At 42.0% G+C, this 20,571-nt stretch overlaps 1 protein-coding gene across 6 annotated transcripts in view; it reads right to left on the bottom strand.

Moving 5' to 3' along the window:
• The window catches only part of XRCC5 (X-ray repair cross complementing 5), a 55,983-nt gene extending 45,274 nt beyond the window's left edge, over positions 1 to 10,709 (bottom strand). For 5 of the 6 annotated variants that reach the window (XR_012623773.1, XM_074828821.1, XM_074828822.1 and 2 more), the window contains exons 1-5: positions 10,644 to 10,709; positions 5,605 to 5,718; positions 4,860 to 5,043; positions 3,622 to 3,670; positions 1,967 to 2,089 (exon numbers count right to left, since the gene is read on the bottom strand). Coding sequence is in view for 5 of the 6 variants with exons in the window: in XM_074828821.1 (XP_074684922.1) it covers positions 1,967 to 2,089; positions 3,622 to 3,670; positions 4,860 to 5,043; positions 5,605 to 5,718; positions 10,644 to 10,661 (488 nt within the window). In the remaining variant the exon portion in view is untranslated. The other variant, XM_074828823.1, reaches the window with a different exon arrangement.
• Between the last annotated feature and the right edge of the window lie 9,862 nt (positions 10,710 to 20,571).

Here is a 20,571-nt window from a genome sequence, read left to right as displayed (position 1 = left end):
GATCCTCTACTCTGTGCCCTGACAATGCCTGCAGATTTTTCAAAACTTTCATCTGATCCAATTTTGAATGAACCATGATACCTTTTACCACATTTCCACAAAGTAAAAGGATTTTAGCATTGTATTATGTTTTCAAAAAGGAGCCTAGAGATCTCTACCTTACTTTCACCTCATTAGTCCTCACTAAACTTATCTGTGGAGCAACATATAATAAGCAGAGTTAACAATATGCACAACAATATCACATACAGCAGAATTAAAGATCAAACTTCAGCAAAGTGTTTGGTACCTTTTTAGAAAGCAGCATCCACCGACAAAAAGAGAAACTGTATTTTAAAGCTGTTACAAGAGCAAAAAGCTTCAAACCTCTGATACATAAAAGTTAAATTACTTTCATTATACAGCGCTTAGAGACTCCTGTGATGAGAACTGTGTAATACCCAAAGTTACACAGTGCTCAGCATGTGCTTGGCACTTGATAGTTGGTTTTCATCCCTGTTATCTGCCACAACCTAATCAATAAACAGGGTGTAAGAGATGGAAGCATGGGTTATAACAAAAGGACAAGGTTTAGCAAGAATTTTTTTTTAAACCAGTATACTGAGTACTTTGTATTTGTACATGTATTTCTCAAAGCATTGTTTGCTCATGTGACTGGGAGACAGGGTGTAAACCTGCAGCTAATGCTATAACAGCAACTTTTCCCTAGGGCTTCTAATAGCCATGGGGCTTTTCCTTCGCTGTGTTACAAAGAAAATGTAAAGATGTATCAGAAATCTCATGGAATAAAACAGCAACATTAACTTGTGGTGGTAGCATCTGTGTTAGTCTGCACAGCAAACTACAGGTATGGAGACAAGGTAGCAGGGGCTAAATACCAGGTCTTTGTAAGATGTACTCTAGCTGGTAGCATGCACATGGTGCTGTGTCTCCACTGCCTCCAGTGCCAACAATAGCTCAAGTAAGCTAGAAGGGGCATGTCAAGTCATGTTGCAAGCATACCTTCTTTTGCTGTGTAGACAGAACCTGAGAGTAGTCTGACATTTTTATATTCAGCCTCTGCCAAGCACAAGCTTCCTACCTAAACCCTCTGTTATCTTGCAGGTGGGTCTGCAAATGGTTTTAACGAATTTATCAAGTTCACAACATTGCTCCTTACAGAATGCTGGATCTAAGTGAAAGTAAATATTAAGATGGTCAGAAGTAAAACTCCGGTTTTAACTTTCTCCTGTAAAATTACCTGTTATAGACAGCAAACATTAACATTTACACAAAGTTTTGCTTTTAAATAAACTCCTACTAGAAGGCCTATAGCTGCCTGTGTAACCATCATGTGCAACAACTAATACAGATCTCAGCACCACCACTGATGCTTCAGATCAATGCCTGTACCTATACCAAGACAGCCAAGGGATTCCTGTCATAACATTTAAGACATTGCTTCCATTTTCCACTTCCATTTTCCAAGCCCATCACTGTGAATCTTTTCTCCAGACTTGCTTTCCTACTGACACCAGAATCAGGCTATAAACATCTGCAACACTACCTTATTATTTCTTCCTAGTAACTCCCTCACCTAAAAGGATCTAGGCTGTTGCTGTGACAAAACCACTGGTTCTGAGGCTACTTCTGGCTCATTGTTTCTCACTTCTCTGCTTATATGGATCTTCTGTCTTCCATTTTGGACTTTGGTTCTAAGCTGTAAGCTTAACTGGAGAAGAAGCTATCATCTTAACATGTATTTGCACATCATTTAATCAATGGAACTTGATTCATAACTTGCATCCATAGCATGTGTAATTGATAGAAGTACTTATAACCATCATATTGCATGCTGGTACACCTCTACAGAAACAATACACCAACAGATCACCAACTCACCAATTCAAGTTCATTATTAAGAAAGAATAATAATTTCCCTTTAAAAAAAAATTACTTAGAGTGTAACAGCCACTTCCATACTTACAAAAACTGAAGTGAAATTCCTGTTTTCTTCAAGTTATCAATGATAATTTCCAGCTGATCCTCACTGAGAGGGCTATTAAGGTCTGTAAACAGTTCAATGTGTCTCTTCTCGTACTTCTTTCCTCTTAAAATACAACAAGAACATTTACATATATCAGAAATATTATCTATAAGGCCTTTTTCTAATTCTTTCCCCACAAAATTGAAGCTTTACCAAAGTAATATACTTGTAAAAAAAACCAAAGCAAACAAGCCTACTTGGTAGAAGTTTTTCTATCACTGGTCACATTATTTATGGTAAGTTTTTATCTTTATATGATTCCCTCTACTCACTCCTACCTCCTAAAATTGAGGACTCTAGCCCTGTGACTGTATAGATCACTAACTACGTCTAAACGAATGGAATTGTGCCAATTTTCACCTATGTAGATTAAATGCTAATAAAATACTTTGTTGTTTATTGATTATACTGGATATTTCCTTTGCAGCTGTAAGTCTGTACTTGTGAAAATGCAAAACATATTTTAAATTACTGTGGCTGGTGGGGGTTCCATTTTAGTAAGCTAATTCAGTAGATTCATTGGATAAGATGGACTTTCAAGCCTACTTAATATGCTAAGAAGCAGTAACAATAAACATCAGAAAGTTCTGTCAGCAACAGAACAAAATACAGTTAAACCAATAGAGTTTTTATCTGGATATTCATTTTCTTGTATTTTTACCCAATAGTATTTTCTCAACTGAAGGTAAATTCCAAGTCAAAGGGTTTGGTGCATACAAGCAACTTACACACAAGATAACAAATGCAGTTGCTCCATAGGTATTCAAGGTTATACTGCCATGAATACACTGATTTTAATTCACAACTCAGTTTCAACTGTTAAATTGATACAGCTTTCCATGACAATTAGACTTTATTCATAAAAATACGAATTACACTACTAAGTCTAGTCTTCCACATTCACAATTAGATCGTATAATCTTTTTAACAACATGTTCAAACTCTGTTTTGAGAGGAAATCAGGTCATCTTCCTTTCCCTGGACCATCAGTTCACTGAGTGTTAGGAACAGTCACATTTCCAGTCTAAGTACGTTCACTGACAACTTTGTAACACTTACGTCAAGATTTTCTTAAACAGTGTTTTTTGCTACTGCACCTTTATCTCCCACAGCCTGCATATTTACAAACAGCCACCTTACCTCCAACAGCCTTTAATTTATTAGGCGGAACAAACTCACCTTTCCAGTTTTGTTTTCTTTTTTTCTTTGTAAAATATGTCATCACCCTTATAAATTTGGTAGCCCTTTCCTATGCATTTTAACATCTGAATTAATGTTTTTGAAAATAGATCACAAGAAACATGACACTAAATGAAGTCTTTGTGCCTTGTATAACAGCATGAATATTTTCATGAATATACTCCAAAGCTCCCAGTTGCACTAGAAAGCTCTTAGATTGTCTGGGGAAGCTATATGTCTCCTGGGAATTCTTCAAGGACAGACTCCCATAGTGTTGTTTGGTTTTAATTTTTTTCTTTTTAAAAAAGCATTTTCCATATATACACAATACTGTAAATGTAATACTGACAAGAAATCAGATTAGCTCCAAAGTGCAAGGTCAGATTTCTGTAAGAGGCTTTGGGTTACATACTCACATTGTTTCCTTCTGAAGCAGGTCCATACATACAATAATTGCATCCAGAACTAAGCAAATTTAAGAAAAATCTCATTTAGAACACGAATCATGTCACAAAAGTTGTTTTCCTACGAAACAGTCTTGTTTTCACCCCCTCCCAAACACTGACAAGCATGCATTTTAGTTAACAGGCAATTTTTTGAGACAAGTACTCTTCAAATATCTGCTGTGCAAGAGGATCCTACATAACTCGTCTAGTTTGTGATCTTATCTCTTCCCCATTTATTGGATGGAACAGTAAAAAGACTGCTTCGGAGCCCAATCTTCTAACTGTCAATGAGGAGGCTCAAGTCCAATGAAAGAGCGATCTAATCTTCACAACATTACTTTAAGTCCACACACAAAATTTACTTGTACATTCAATACATATCACTTTCTCAGGCACGTTTTCCTTCAAAACATCTGCATCTGGCAATGTCTTGACAGTTTCTTCTTCATCACTGTTTTCATTGGGAACATATTTTTATCACTGCACACAAACCTGCCCACCCATCGAAGAAGGAACATAACTGCTTCTAAGATACAGCTGACTGGGTGCACACTTCTCTGAAACAGCTCTGGCAGCCTGAATAGAGCTCACATCAATCATTTTATGGCCAGAAAGAGAGAAGACAACACAGGAAGTTGAACAATATGTAAATGAAACACAGAAAGGGACACTATATAGATTGCCTTCTTTTAAAATTCTTCACCTTATGCAACTAACAACAGAATATGTTCAAACATGAACAACATTCAAACCAGCAAGTGACATTTGTCAACGTAAGAAATACTTTATATAGAAATCAATCTGATAAACTTCTATTCTCCTTTGTCTGGCTTCTGGTACTTCTGCTGAATATTTTGTAAATAATATTTTTATTTGATGAAGAAGCATAAACGAAGTTCTGCAACACTATTTTTAAAAACACATGCCTTATTTGAGGCCAAAAAATATACTATTGCTATCTTTGTTCTCTTTAATTACCAGAACATTTCATAAAAGCAATGATTCCCTAAGGCAAAAATTCCATCTGCTAGCCTAAAAGAATGTCAAAAAGCAGCTAATCTGCTTTTGAACAAATTTACAACCACAAATTAGCTGAACTCTGGTAGTTAAAACTTCAGAGGCAAATCTGAGCCCATTTCACAACACTAACTTCCTAGTCTCCTATATAGCTGAATCAGTTCAAGAAGTGCTCTACAACAAAAGGATACAGTCTGCTTGTTCAGAGCCTGGTTTAATCACATCTTGAATGTCTTCCAGCAGATCAAAATCTGGTAGCATTAGTGACCTATGTACAGTAATGTTTTGGTACTGATCCCCACTGGCGAGGTCATTCCTAGTACCATCAGTGCCAAACAAAACTACAGCGACCTCATCTTTACTCTCAGCAAAAACCTGGAAATAGAGAAAATACAAAACAGGCACAAAACCACAGGTAGATTCATACACAGCTATGTTAGGCAGACTCCAGCAAGCTGAACTAATTTTGAAACAACTTCAAATACAGGGGATTTATTTTTTCTTATTTTTATAGTGCTCTCCTACCAAAATATAATCTTACAGAGTTCACTAATTTGGATATAATTAAACTAACAGATTGACATGAGGATATCTGGGATAAAACAAGTAAAATTGGCTGACTCAGTCCTTGAAATGAGTCTCCAGTGTGGTAGAACTTAAAAACATTGAAACATTTTAGAGAAAGAAAAAAATACTTTTTTTCACTAGAAGTTTCTATTGTCTTGAAGAAAAAAGAGTGACCACTCCAAATGCCACATCTCATCCACAAAAGTACAGCTGAAACAAAGTGCACTGTTATTCCTGCTTAAAAACAGACTAATTCTTACTCATTTCTCATTTACTTCAATTATTAGTAAATGAGGAAAATATTTCACAGATGTTTTTGCTTCCTCTCCCTTTTTAACAGTTTTTTATCCCATGTAAAGTCACACATACCTGTCGCTGCACAAACTTCATCATAATCTTCTTGGCTTGTTTGAGTGAAGACTCCTCACCAGGGGCAGAACTGCTCATTGTGAAGCCTACATCCAGGCACAGCACTATGGCTGCCTAGAAAGGAAAGACAGTACTGAATCCTGACAGTCAGGGATGTCAAGGGCAACAAGAAAAGCTTCTACAGGTATGTTGGTGATAAAAGGAAGACTAGGGAAAATGTGGGCCCTCTCCAGAAGAAAACAGGAGACCTGGTTACCCAGGAGATGGAAAAGGCTGAGACACTCAATAACCTTTTTTCCTCAGTCTTCACCGGCAAGTGCTCCAGCCACACCACCCAAGTCACAGAAGGCAAAGGCGGGAACTGGGAGAACGAAGAACCACCCACTGTAGGAGACCAGGTTTGACACCATCTAAGGAACCTGAAAGTGCACTAGTCCATGGGACCTGATGAGATGCATCCACAGGTTCCAAGGGAACTAGTGGATGAAGCGTCTAAGCCACTATCCATCATTATTTGAGAAGCCGTGGCAATCCAGTGAAGTTCCCGTTGACTGGAAAAGGGAAAACTTAACCCCCATTTTTAAAAAGGGAAAAAAAGAAAGACCCAGGGAACTACAGAGCAGTCAGTCTCACCTCTGTGCCCAGCAAGATCATGGAATGGATCCTCCTGGAAACTATGCTAGGGCACAGGGAAAATAAGGAGGTGATTGGTGACAGCCTACATGGCTCTTACTCAGGGCAAATTGTACCTGACAAATTTGATGGCCTTCTACGACGGGGTTACAGTGTTGGTGGATAAGGTTAGAGCAACTGACATCATCTATTTGGACACACGCAAAGCATTTGACACTGTCCCGCACAACATCCTTGCCTCTAAATTGGAGAGACATGGATTTGTCGGATGGACCACTCGGTGGATAAGGTATTGGCTGGATGGTCTCACTCAAAGAGTTGCAATCAACAGCTTGATGTCCAAGTGAAGAGCAGTGAGTGTTCCTTAGGGGTCAGTGTTGGGACTAGTGCTGTTTTACATCTTTGTTGGCAACATGGACAGTGGGATTGAGGGCACCCTCAGCAAGTTTGCCAGCAATGCCAAGCTGTGTGATGCAGCCAATGCACTGGAAGAAAGGGCTGCTATCCAGAGGGACCCGGACAGGCTGGAGAGGTGGGCCCCTGCAAACCTCATGAAGTTCATCAAGGTCAAGTGCAAGGACCTGCACATGGGTTGAGGCAATCCCAAGCACAAATACAGGCTGGGTGATGAGTGGATTGAGAGCAACTCTGTGGAGAAGGACTTGGGGGTAGTAGTGGATGGAAAACTGACTATGAGCCAGAATGTGAGCTTGCAGCCCAGAATGCCAACTGTGTCCTGGGCTACACCAAGAGAAGTGTGGCCAGCAGGTCAAGGGAGGTGATTCTCCCCCTCTACTCTGCTCTTGTTAGACCCCATCTGCAGTACTGTGTCCAGCTCTGGGGCCCCCAGCATCAGAAGGACATGGACCTGCTCGAGCGGGTCCAGAGGACGCCACAAAGATAGGGGGCTGGAGCACCTCCCTTATGAGGCCAGCCAGAGTTGGGGTCGTTCAGCCTGGAGAAGAGAAGGCTCTGGGGAGACCTTATAGTGGCCTTCCAGTACTTAAAGGGGGCTACAGGAAAGGTGGCGAGGGACTCTTTATCAGGGAGTGTAGCGATGGGACAAGGGGTAACAGTTTTAAACTGAAAGAGGGTAGATTTAGATTAGATAGAAGGAAGAAATTCTTTACTGTGAGGGTGGTGAGACACTGGAACAGGTTGCCCAGAGAGGCTGTGGCTGCCCCCACCCTGGAAGTGTTCAGGGCCAGGCTGGACAGGGCTTTGAGCAATCTGGTCTAGTGAAAGGTGTCAGGGGCGGGGCTGGAACTAGATGTTCTTTAAGGTCCCTTCCAACCCAAACCATTCTATGATTCTGTTCTATGAATAAAAATACAAAAGGGCCAATATAAGCACAATTACTCAAAAGGGTACATACAAAACCTAAAAATCAAACGACATCACTACTGGTTTCTTTTACAGTAACTGTTAATATGAGACAATGGCGGATGACAGAACCATTAGAACTGCACTGAACTGCGAATCATTTCATCCTGTACCATGTTCCAGGCATCTCAGTGAAAAATACAAAAAAATCTTATGTTACACAATGATCTGTCAAGATGGGCAATTTCTATACAACCCTGTGAACATAACAGGGATCTGAAAGCTCCTCCACACCATGAAATAAAACAGAGATATTCTGGTTGACAATTACAAGCACAACACAATACAGTATATCTGCACAAAACAAGGTGGAGATACAAACTTGTTCCCCAAACTCTACAGCTACATCCACCCCTCGTAGTAGCTCATAATAGCTGTAGAGAGCACGCTTTGCTCTAGTGCAAGAATGGTAAGAATGACAGCACTCCTACAGCTTCCAGGGAGAGCCAGAACATTATGGTACCGGAGGCCTCTTCGGTGTGCAGCTATGCTCTTAATGCCTTAGAAGAACGGATTTTGATTTCAATTTAGGGGCTTAAACCCCAGAACCTAGCATATATGTTTGCATCTCTGATCATCGCTTTAACTGATCTATATTTAACGCTGTCCAAGTCTTCCCTTTAATTGATTTATAAACTAGTACACGAATAAAATTACTTCTAATAATTTCTCTTGTGCAACTCTTGCAAAACTCCTCCAAAGTTCTTTCACAGACTATACTTACCTTGATCAACTTGAGTAATTTTACCATCCAGCTGAATGAAGCTACAAGAGGAATTCAGCAAAATTATGCCCTGCATCTCCAAGGACACTGACAAAAAGCCAGATCAATTGTATTGTCACCGATTAAACCAAGGTTCTTTAAATATACATCACAATATTACCTGGTGGACTGCCAGTATCATAAATTACACTGTCTGCAAAAAATTATTGCTTGCCAGAACACAGGAAAGTTAGGTACTACCTAGGTTGGAGCCAGTTACCTTGTTTCAAAATACAAAATATATCCAATTCTCTAAGAAGCGAAGCTGCCAAAAGGACACAGGCAATAAAGCAGAAGACTGTCAAGCAACACCAGATGCATAGTCTGCTTTTGCAAAGCAAAAGGGATGAACAGAAAGAAAAGGTGTTGGTATAAGCTCTTTTGCATACGGCCATGCAAATAACTCTGAGTACCTTTTTAAACATCAACCAAAAGAACTTGACAGGTTTTGTCACCCAAATAGATAATTCTTAATATCAAGTTTATAAGAATAACTTGTCCAGATTAGCTGTATAATGGTCTGTATTAGCAGCTCACAAGCTATTTTCTTATCCTTCTTTTCCCAGAAAATATTGTGCACCTCCCCTGCCATTTTAAGAAACCCTGGTTTAACTCCCTGCATCCTCCCAGGACAGAACAAGAGAAAGAAAGAAAGAAGGCTGAGCAACAGGGCTCCACAAGATGTCCAGCAAGTTATACTAAAGTCTCAGCACTCTGTTCCTCATCCTGCCTTCACTGGTGACTTGCCTGGGAGCCAGGAATTAATGTCTCTGAGTCAGCTAGGTCTGCAGAAGCTCAGAGTGGAATAGAGGCAGTAACTTAGGATGCACTAGGTTCTCACAAGAGCCTTGGTACTGCTCACCTGACAGTCTGAGGAATTACTCTACCAGCATCAGCAACTACAGACCCTCAGCTTGTTGCTGTCCCGCCTCAAGACACAAGATGGCTGGCGGCTGAATTAATCCTGCAGTCCAAAACAGGTAAAATGCTCTTCATAGCTGGCAAGACGACAGCAATGAAACCAAACAAGTCTAGGAGTGAAGAGCTGCTTTTTTGCTTAAGAAAAAATGATCAAGTGTCAAGAGCTAACACGCTCTTCTAGAAGGCAGCAAACTCCAAGCCTCGTGCCTATTCAGATATGCAAAATCCTCCTTCAGGAAGAAGACAGGTCTCTCTTTTGGTAATCCTCCTCTATATGTCTTTTCATCTGTTATTAATGCATGTGCATCTCACCTCTGAGCATTCAGTACTGTCATTTTCAAGTGCAGTACACTAAGCAACACTTTTAAGATGCTCAGCATGTGTGATTGTAGGACAACATCGTCACACCTGAGGTAACTACCTGTTTTGCTCAAGTACTGATAAGAGCGAAAACGGAATGAGCCTGCCTTTATCTCTAACCGCTCAGTGCTGAAGCTAGTTAGTTCTAATAAAGCCAAGAGAGATACGGCTACAGCAGCACTTTAGCCTGTAGCACAGACAAAACCTGCGTTTAAAAGATACTACGCTGCCCTGTATCAGAAGAGACCTTAACACAGCTTTCACCAACAAGATTCTTTCAACAAACAAACCGCATTTTTAACAGGACAAAACCATTTCTACTATTATTTTAGCAACAGCAATGGCAGTTACTACTGTGGTAGCTGCACTGCGCTCAGAACCACAGCTGCCCCCGGGAGGGGAATACTGAACTCCCTCTGAGTGAGGCAGCTTCGTACCAGCAGCAACTCGGAGGCCGGCACAGGGAGGAGTCACCCGGTTTCCGAGACGGGTTTTGCAGCCGCGGCTGTTGTGCCGTTTGCTGCTAATACCGGAATCAGCCCACCGAAGGCACGCCGGGCCGGTGCCGCCCCACGCTGACCGACCGGCAGTAGAGCCAGTGCCCTCAGCTGGGCATGAGCGACCCGGCCGTGTTCAGCTCACAGAAACACCGAAACTGGACCGGCACAGCCCCGAGGCGCCGTCAGAAGCCCCCCACAGCGAGCACAGGGTAATGCAAACACCCACCGCCACAAGCGGCCGCCCAGGGCCAAAGCCGAAACAGCGCTCGCGTCAGGCGGGTAAGGGCGGCTCCGGCCCGCAGGTGAGGGACCCGTGGTCACGGCCCGTCCCCCCTCCCGCGGCCGGACCCAAGCGGGCAGCACCCCCTCCATGGCACCCCACCCCCGAGGCACGTCGCCGCCGGGCCGGGCCGGGCCCGGGAAGTGCCCAGAGGCTGCCGGGATGCTGAAAGACCCCCCTCTCGTCTCCCTCCTCTCACCTTGCCGCTGCGCGCCATCTCGCTCACTCCGGGACGCGGTGCGTCGCGCTCAGCGCTCCGGCCGGCGACGCGCCCTTTCCGCGCCGCGTCCCCCCGGGAACAGGGCGGCGGCGCCTCGCGTTCCGTGGGGCGGGAGCCAGGCAGCACCGAGGGGGGCCCGTCCCGGCACTGCCCCGTCCCCAGGCTCCAGCAGTGGCGAGGGGACGCGTCCCTCCACCCGCTCTGCGGCGGCGGAGGGGGTGACGCGGCCCTGTGAGGAGACACGGCCTCGAGTTAGGCGGAGGCTGGTGCGGGGCAGGGGGTGACTGTGCCGGATGCGGCCCAGCTGGGTGAGAGGGAAGGGAGATGTGGGGTGCCCTCCTCATCTTTCTCCTGAGGGCATCCCGCCAGCCCCCCTCAAAGTGCCACATCTCACAGGTACGACTGTATCTGCGATTTTGGCCATAGGGGGAGCAGCGGACAGACAAGGACAAGTGGGGTTTGGGTGGACTGGGAACCCTGAGGAGAGGCAGCAGCTGGGCAAGTCTGGGGCCAGAGAGGCCCTCCTGTCCTCTCCTGCCTCACCCCACCGGGCCCGCCTGCCCAGGGCTCTCCAGCTTCCTCCCCCGCTGCCCGGGAGTCCCCCAGAACATATCTGCTGAGGGAGCAGCCATTCCCCTTCCCCACTTGGGCAGGGCTTTGGGCTGGATGGAAGGGTCTTAATAAGCCGCATTCTGCCCCTGCATCACCAGTGGGGCATGATTTATTAAACATTGGTACCACACTAGATTTCTCCCAATATTAACAACAGAGATAATTTCTCGTTCAAATTACATCCAGGCTCTTTGATGAAACTGAAGCCTGCTTTATAAGAGATGCTGTATCACATATATCTTGGCACCTGTTGGATATTAAATCATCAGCAGACATGTATAGAGAATGACAAATATTTCATCATATATATTGAGTACTTGTTCTGCATTGCCTTCCCTCTATCCTTTGAGAATATTATCACCAGTATTCTTTCTATTCTCAGTGTACCTCAAAACCCACGTTATTATCCATAATTATTCTCAAAACAGACTGCAAAGTGGTGATATTAGTATCGCTACAAAAGAGTAAATCTCACATGAACACTTCAAAAACCTTGCACCAGAAGACTGACCCTGCAAACACAAGTGTTTCCTTTTTATATTAAGTGATGCCTGAAGACAAAAATCCCACTTCCCTCCTTGCTACATTGCCATGCTTTGGAAATATTGGTAATTGAGGCATTCTCTCTTCAAAGTACTTTGTGTATCAGAGGAACAGAGCAGCTTGGCAACGTGACAAACATTTTCTGGGAAACCTGTAGACAAAAAACCTGTCAGCGTTGTCTTCCTGGATGTCTCTAAGTAGATTTCAGATTAATCTGCCAAGGAAATCAGGTCTGCTTACTATTATTATTATTATTCTGGATGTTATCTTAGTCGCTAGGAGTGCTCGCCACGGACCAAAAGCCCCCCTTAGGCTAGCAATCAGGCAATCCCCCACCCCAACTGATTTCTGACATAGATTGCAGTCTAAGCATAAGACAAGAGACATGCACATGCACACACACAAATGGGAAGAGCAGAGAAACAAGAATTGATCAACTTCATCAGCAAGGACTTTTCACACACCAGCAGAAAAGCATTTTGCCAGGCATCGTAATCAATGAACATTTCATTTTTATGACAGGGTTGGCAAGTAAAACCCCAGCCCTGACTGCTGGCACAAAATATTGACACAAACCCCTTCGTAGTCCTCTCCAAATCCTAGATTTGACATAAAGGTTGAATCCCAGGCTTTGGTCCAAACTTTCATAGCTATAATTACATAGTAATTGTAAACATTACTTAGAGAAACCTAATTTGGGTATGAACTAGGAACCTCTGCTTTGCAGGAAGGTTTGTTCCTAAGGTACAGCACCCTATTCCCTTACAAAGTTTGAGTAAAACTGGAGGCACCTCTAACCATGAAACTCCATCTGTGATCTTCCTACACGGTAGCTCTCAGTCTAGCATAAATGGGGTCTTACAACACTCAGCAAAATACACAAACAATAGACCCAAACATTCCCCCCTTCTCACCTTCATGCAGCCAAATTTCCTCTGAGCTATTTCCACCATTCAAAGGAAAACTGGCTAATCGTTTCTGAAACAAACTTTAATCCCCATTTCCTTTTCCTTCACAAGTCTGCACAGGGCTCCCTTATAGGTAATCATCAGATCTGACTAATCAACTCCATCTGCGGGCACTGGGGCTTTGTTAGCCTGGATTATGACTTGAAGATCTTTGCTTGTAAACACTTGCCAAAACAGGCTTGTGATTAATTGGCCATTTCCATTTTACAGAATGTCAGTCTCTGGGTATAAATAATAAATATGTGACCTCTCAGAGGACTCAGGATCCACAGTGATCAGCTGCAATCTCATTGTCAACAAAGTGAGTCAGACCTCAATCCTAGTGAGGTTCTCACTCATTGCTCTGCTTATTCCTTTCTTGGTTAATTTTCTTTCCTCCCCCAAAATTAAGCCTGGATTAAATAAGTACACTCTTGGGAAGTATAAGGGGCCTGCCTTGTGATTAACTTCAGTCGATGTCTTTACAAGGCAGCAAGGAAAATGGCTTCCCTGTTTTGTTACAAGAAGGAATGTATTATCCAGAGAGCTGCAGCTGGGACCCAGCTCTGAGCAAATGTGAATGGCTTCCATGTAAAAGTAGAAAGATGACTTGGCCTTTCTCCCTTTTGGAGCAATTGCCCACAGGGTAAAACTTTGGATAAATGCCTGGTAGAATAAGGAATACTGTAGCCATCTGGTATCTAGCCCAATAGTTTTATTGAAATAGATACATGAAGCAGAACTTTCCACAGAAGAATTAACTTTACAGTCATTACCTATTCTTTGCCTGGGTTCATATGTAGAAGCAGACACTAGTCGCAAACTGAGGAATTATGAACTGAATTCCCTACAGAGATAAATGAAACAGGACAAGGACACTGTGACACTAATCAGCTTTGTATTTCTACCAGTACAAGCTTGGGAGCAAGCTGAAAGATGAAGTAGACAGGAAATTGGCACCCAAAGCAAAGCACAGCTTCGAAGCACATCTGTTAGCATCCTCCTGCGTTGGGCTTCATGAGGTGTGCACAGTTTTCTTCTCCCAAGAGGTCTTCCCAAACACCTGCTTGCAAGCACATGCCAAAACTGTGGTGCAGACCAACACTAGTATTTATTATATCTGTTTAGTGATTCCTGATGGTCCTTCCCAAGAGATGCAAGCCTAACACAGTGTCTTTGCTTAGTTGCTTCTCTAGAATACACCTGCAGGGAAAAAATGTCAAATACTGGTTTCACTCTCTAAACAAAACTGGTCTTTGACTTTGAGGACCAGTTGGAAGTCTACAGGACTTGTCCTCTAGCTGACTATGACTCATGAACACTTGGCACATTACAAAACTGTGCCTTTAATAAACTGAAAAATAATTTTAAAAAAATCCTTCTGGGGATTTAACAGTTCCCATCTGTTGGTCTACCTGCTTGTCCATTTTCAGTTTAGTTCATGCAACGGAAGGGAATGAGTCTACTAGGAAACATTAGAAAATTATTGTGGTAGGAAAATTAGAAAGCTAAATAGGAAGGATTATACCACACCATCCAATGTTGCCTGAAAACACAGAAGAAAAACATAGGAGAGGTAATGAGTTATAAGAGTATATTGACTTGGGGTGTGTCCTGCCAGGCACATTCTAGCTCAGGGGCTCCTGAACTGTGGCAAGTGGGTGGATCACAGTTGATACACAAACTACTTCAAAGCAGCACACCCATAACTCCTACTCCCACACCACCGCAGAGGAGACAGGGAATACTTCAGAAACGGCTCCACAAATCCTTCTGCACAGAGCTGAAAGACTCTGAGGCTCTGTGTTCATAGTTTCTCTCCCAAAAGACAGTTTCGCTGTTGCTTTTCCTCTTTACTGACCCCCACCTCACCTACTGAATTTACAGCCTCCTCTTTCCCTCTGACCAGTCCCTTTCTCTTCTCCAGACTACGCAGTTAACACACATTTCTCAGGAAAAGTAAACTTCCACTGGCCTTATGAAGTGCCACAGAGAGGGAAAGCATGAAGTCACAAGCCAACTCTGTTTACAACCCTTTTTCTCGATGTGGTATTTACCTTTTTCACACATCACAGAGTCATGCTGAGAATCACACACTTCTGTACAATGCACATACTGTCCTGCAGAATTGCTGCCCATCCAGTAGTTCTTCCACCTGCTGTTTGTTATTGCCAATAAACAGAATGGCACATTTATCTAACAAGTTGCATCCTGTTGGTTTTTCTCTTTCAAACCATTTATGAGATTTGCAACAATCATTTTTTAGTTCTAATCTTCTCAGTCATTGTGCTTGCCATTCTTCTCAGGTTGGTGTCATTTCCAGATTTCATAAGTGCATTTTGTCTTCAGCCAAGTCATGGAGGAACAGTGCTCAGCCTGAGATGGCCACACCTGGGAGTAACCACTAGCCACAGCTCTGTATATAACATTCTAGCTGCTTTTGCAGCTATTATGCACCAAAATATGCAACAGCTTCCTAGCTAGCTTATGAGAATGTAATTTAAACCAGCATTAAAGCCTTATTAAAATCAAGATAAATAATTCCTATCCAAAAAGTCTGTTTCCTTATCAGAAAAAGAAGGATGATTTGATACCACTTAGTCTTTAAAAAAAGCCATGTTTTCCCTCTTACTTATTATTTTCTGAGCACCTGTAAATGGTTTAATTATTTCTTATGCTAGTTTCTAGTAACTGGAGCATGAATAACATATAACTCCCAGACATCTTTTCACTCCCTCATACCTTCTTAGAAGTAGATGTTATATTTGTAATCTCACCCATCTTTTCAAAGAAAATCATTAATGCTCCTGAGATTGCTTTAGCCAGTTTTACGTTTGCTTTGGATGAAATTCACCTGGCTCAGCTGATTTGAAAACATCTCCCCTGTTTAAACACACTCTGACTTTTCCCATTTCATCTTGAATCACTTTTTGCTGCTGGTGTTAATTGTGTTGCTGCCTGATTGCAGGTGACCTTTGTAAATGGACAATCTTCCACAGCTGTCAATTATTTAATTAGCTCAAAAGACAGAAGCATATGCTGTGGGGCCAAAGGTTTCAGCTCAGCTGAAACTCATATAGCTGTCAGGAGGAGTCTGTATAATGGAATTTCATTTTATTTCTTTAGTGTGTTTTTCTTTAAGACGTAAAGAGGATATTGAAGTTGTAAAAGGGCAGCTCCTAAATGGGAGGAACTTCTGACATTGAAGTTTTTTTTGCAACTTTAACCAAGTACTTTGTGCCTATATGTTATGATACAGGTTCAAGTATAGGAACAGGTACTTTTTTTGTTCCTTAATGTCATGGCCTGTTTCAGTACATACTGGGATAAAATTAAGGCTTTGTACTAAGGGAGTAGTAAGATTCTTACCTCATTTATTACAAAAATTTGGAGACAGAGCAAAAGAGGGAATTCTTATGATTATGGTAACTGAATGACATTTTAAGAATTGAATTTTCTGGTTTTGTTTATCAGGTTGCCTGTGTTCTGATTTACAGATCACTTGAACCCAGGTTTCTCACCAGTGGGCACTGGTTATGTGAGTCACATTTTCTTAGTGCTCAGTTTGAGATTCAGTTAGATCTGCATAAGTGCTGAGCATTCACAGGTGTTCATGAAAGGAACTTCACTTTCAACACAGAAAATGCCTTATTATGCTAAATGTTCTGAAAATATGAGCTGCAGGGCGTCTCAGAGGGCTACTGAGACATCGTATACATTTGTAGCTTTTAAAATCCTTGCGCCTTTGTTGCCATATGTAAGTTTATCAGCATTTATGTCACATGCTATTACAGAAAAAGTATTTATGTGAAGTACTTACATGTTACAGTGGTATGTGTTATTGAGACATTGCTTTCCACAATCTGTGCAAATGCGTTTTGGCCATACTTTGAAATATAAGGGCAAAACAAAATGCTGGATTGGCTTCTCATTAAATGCTTTCCCATGCCCCACTGTATAAGCCTGGTGTGCCAGAGAAAGAATAGCATGAACTCCTAGGATCGAAGATTGCTTCCAATTGCATCCCTTAAGGAACAGGGAGGGAGGAATTCATTTTATAAAAATATATTAAAAATTGGCATGATGTAACTTCTTAGTATTTGCCATTGCACTTTCACAGTATGTAAACTTTGCATTTCTAAGGCAGAAAAAAAATACTGCAGTGGGCTTTTTTCCCCTTTTTTCAGTTCAGCCACTGGAGGGCAACACGACCCCATTCACTAAGAGGAAGACTTGGAGGAAGCGCTACAGCCTGCAGCATTAGGTAGCATGCACCCAGCAAGCACCACCAAACTGCAGAGGATTTTCTGCATACACGTATGGCAGAAATTAGACAATTAAAAAAAAATACATATACTTGAACTTTTTTTGGAAAGTAGATTTAAAAATTTCTTCCTACATCTAAAATCTATTAATCTGAGTTTTCGTTTAGGATGATGTTTTCATCAGTTCTAAATCTGTGGCTTAGACAAAGGATTTCTGGAGGAGGTGGTGCGAGGGCCACTCAGGCTGGTATCACGAGAGGTGAACTATTTCCCACTCCTAAATAACTGAAAACCTGTGGAATGCTGGAAAACAACGGACACATCATGAGCGATCCAGACCAAGGGGCCTCACTGTAACAACAAGCTGCAGCTGTGTTCAAGGACATAAGCAAGGCCTTGAGAAACTACATTCCAAACTACAAAGCCTGAGAAACTACATTCCTGGCCAAAAGATAAAGAAGGTGGACTGTCAAAAACAGGGGGTCTACCTGGGGGGAGAGCAGTGCGTGAACACCACACCGGGACCAATCATAGAGGGCAAAAGGGCGCGTGAACAAGTAGCTTTAGCCAATTAGCAATAAGATAGTGGCGCGTGAAGCTTTGTGATAGTGTATAAATTGCTGTGTAGCCTTTAATAAAGTGGCATCAACTTGATCACATTGATCATCTAAGTTGTGTCCGGGACTTCCGCGTCGGCAAAAACCTGACATGTTTCTCCTCTTAAAATAACTCTGACAGACTTTTCTGGATTAGTTGTTAAATCTATTACAACAGATGATTTCTTTATTACATTTTAGAGGACTATCAGCAGTGCAGGGTCTCATTTTCTTTAAAATTAATAGAAGTAGTTTGGCTCAACTGAACTCCAGAGCACCTGGGTTCCTGGAGAGGACCAGAGTTCATGTCAGATATGCTCATTTTGGGGAAGGCAACAGCCCAGCAAAAGAGAATCAAATAGCATTTGAAAAAAATTAAAGCCAGTGTTTTAGGAATAGGTATTAAGTACAAAGTAGATACCACCTTAGAAACTGGGGGGAAATGCAGACTGTGTTATAGGACACAGCAAAACAACAACATTTTGCCCAGAAGTCTTGTATTGGATGCTATTTCAGATTGGGTTATCACAGAAGCAGAATCTCATGCATCTTGTTCTCCACACGCGCTTTGTTTCACAGTCTTTCTCTCTATTTCACATCTCTCTGTGCAGTAAGTCTTTGTTTGCAGCCATTGGCAATCCAGCTGTGTTTTCAGCATCTCTGGAAAGCGCTTTCATGCAGTGGGATTGTTCCGGACAAGCTAGCTGGGATAACTCACTGTGTGAAGGATTTGCTTTGTGGAGGCACAAGGATAAGCCTTTAGTATCCTCCCCCCACCAGCATCATGCATGTATGCATACACACACACAGTGGCTAATGGTCCAATTTAATCCTCATAGCACAGGATTTTGTTCCTTATCCATCCAACTGGCTTGCGGGAGAGGACGGAGAGAGTCTTCATCTGCTGAACAAGGCTCTTTCTGAGCTGGGAGAGAGGATCCCGTTTTAAATCCCTATTTGTTTGCCTGCACCTGGAAGCAGACTGAAATCAGACTGAAAGGATGAAAGTTTGGATCTTTAGAGAAATCAGCCTTAACACACTTTAAAAATGGAGCATTGCAACATGGAGGACGGAACGTCATGTTTTAAAGCTTTTAATTCTTGTGAGTTCCCAGTTTGTACAGCTTTGGGGGACACAGCAGCAGTGTGAAGGAGGGAGCTGCTATTTGAGAGGAAAGAAGAATGTATTAAATTTGGGTTTTATTTGTGTAAATTGATGCTAACCCATGACACTAGCAGATATGTGACAGTGTGAGACGTAGAGGCAGGGGAAGAATAATTTCAAGTTTTCCCTGTCAGTTATTTTTTGCAGGGATTCCTTGGTGGGAAGGAAGTCATCAAGATGACAGCTGCTGACTTCTGCATTTTTTTTGTACTAGATAAGGCAGACATTAAAATTTTTATAACTTTCTATTGAAATACATGGCAAATTTAGCCATCAAAAGAGACTTAATTTTAGGGTGGAATTGGAGCCTCAGAGCAATCCTGCTGTGATCGTGGGGCTGGCTGAAGTCACCACCACCCCATGAAACTTTTGCTTTAGAGCCTGTTTCAATATTAGAGTTCATTGCTTCAGCGGTGTGCAATCGCATTGTAGAGGAGTCAGCATTACTGTCTGCTTTGAGTCACTAAAGGTAGCTCTACCAACACATACTTGGTGAGAACAGAGATGTCATTTAGCAATGACACTACATGTGCCCTGGGATGATACTGCTTACTGTAATAAATATTCATTTTTTTTTTTCTTTTACCACACGCAGATACTAGGAATTATTTCTGCTCATTTCTGTTCACAGGGGAGCTCATTTGAATAAATTAATGAAGGTTGAAATTGTTTGTGTTTATTAATTCTGCATACAACTTTTACATGCTAAAGTGTTAAGGAAAATCTCCTTTAGGACAGAAGGATATTCTAGTAATTGCCTGTAATTATAAGGACAGCTCACTACAAATATATTTAAATACATCATAGCGAAAGACATTAGAAGATGACACTTCTATAGTTTAGGATAAGTACTGTATTTTAGAAAGAAAGATTGAATAAAAAACATGCTCTCCTTAGGCTTACTACCCCAGGAGCTGTTGGATTCATGCCCAGCATTGACATTGTACAAGTCATTCAGTTTACTGAATATTTGGGGTTGTTAGGATTGCAACTGCAGGTGATTCAGATAACCGGGCTAGAATAAATTAAGCTGTATTTGTGTTATATCACAATGAGACAGTTTGCTGTTATTTCATAGTAGAAATAATTGATTCACTTACCTTATCACTGTAAGAGCAGAAAGGATTTGGCGTGCATATGAAGATAGTCAAAGGCACCTTGAAATATATTGGTCTTAATATACATTACTGATGAAAGAACTTGTAATAAACCAAGCCCTGAGGGAGCATGTTGCCTGGGAGGTGGGTTTTTATCCTCTTTGCCAGGCAGAACATGCTATCAAATTCAGTAGTTATCCTTTTTTCTCTTGTGAAGTTAAATTTACAGCTGGAAGAAATGGTTGGGAAAAGGAGCCCTAAGGTAGGGAGATCATATCTGGGCAGAAACCTTGTGTCTTAAGAGGGCTCCAGGTCAAATTCATCCATGGCATACCTAATTTCAATGGATGCAAACCACAGCAGATTTTAGCTTCTCTATTTTTGGGGGAAGTTTTTATGTTTTAGCACACTAAAAGCACGGGCATTTTTTAAACACAGGGACAAACGCATTGTTGGCCTGACTCAGGCATTCTCTTTATTTTAATGTGTTCTGACAGACTTCAGCTACCGTGTAATGACAAGAAATGAGGAAGGCTGAAATTTAATGGAACTGGTTGACCAAAGGGGATCCACAAGAGCCCCTCAAGCCTCGTTTCTCTGGGCTGCTTATTCACATGCAGTCACACTTCACCTGTTTAGGTGAAAGGATGTTTAGGAGGCTTTTTGAACCCCTTGGCAATTT

This window comes from Strix aluco, chromosome 6 (assembly GCF_031877795.1).
Source record: "Strix aluco isolate bStrAlu1 chromosome 6, bStrAlu1.hap1, whole genome shotgun sequence".
In the NCBI taxonomy this organism is placed as follows: domain Eukaryota; kingdom Metazoa; phylum Chordata; class Aves; order Strigiformes; family Strigidae; genus Strix; species Strix aluco.
Note: the sequence above shows the minus strand (reverse complement) of the source record. Positions and strands in the feature narration are given on the sequence as shown.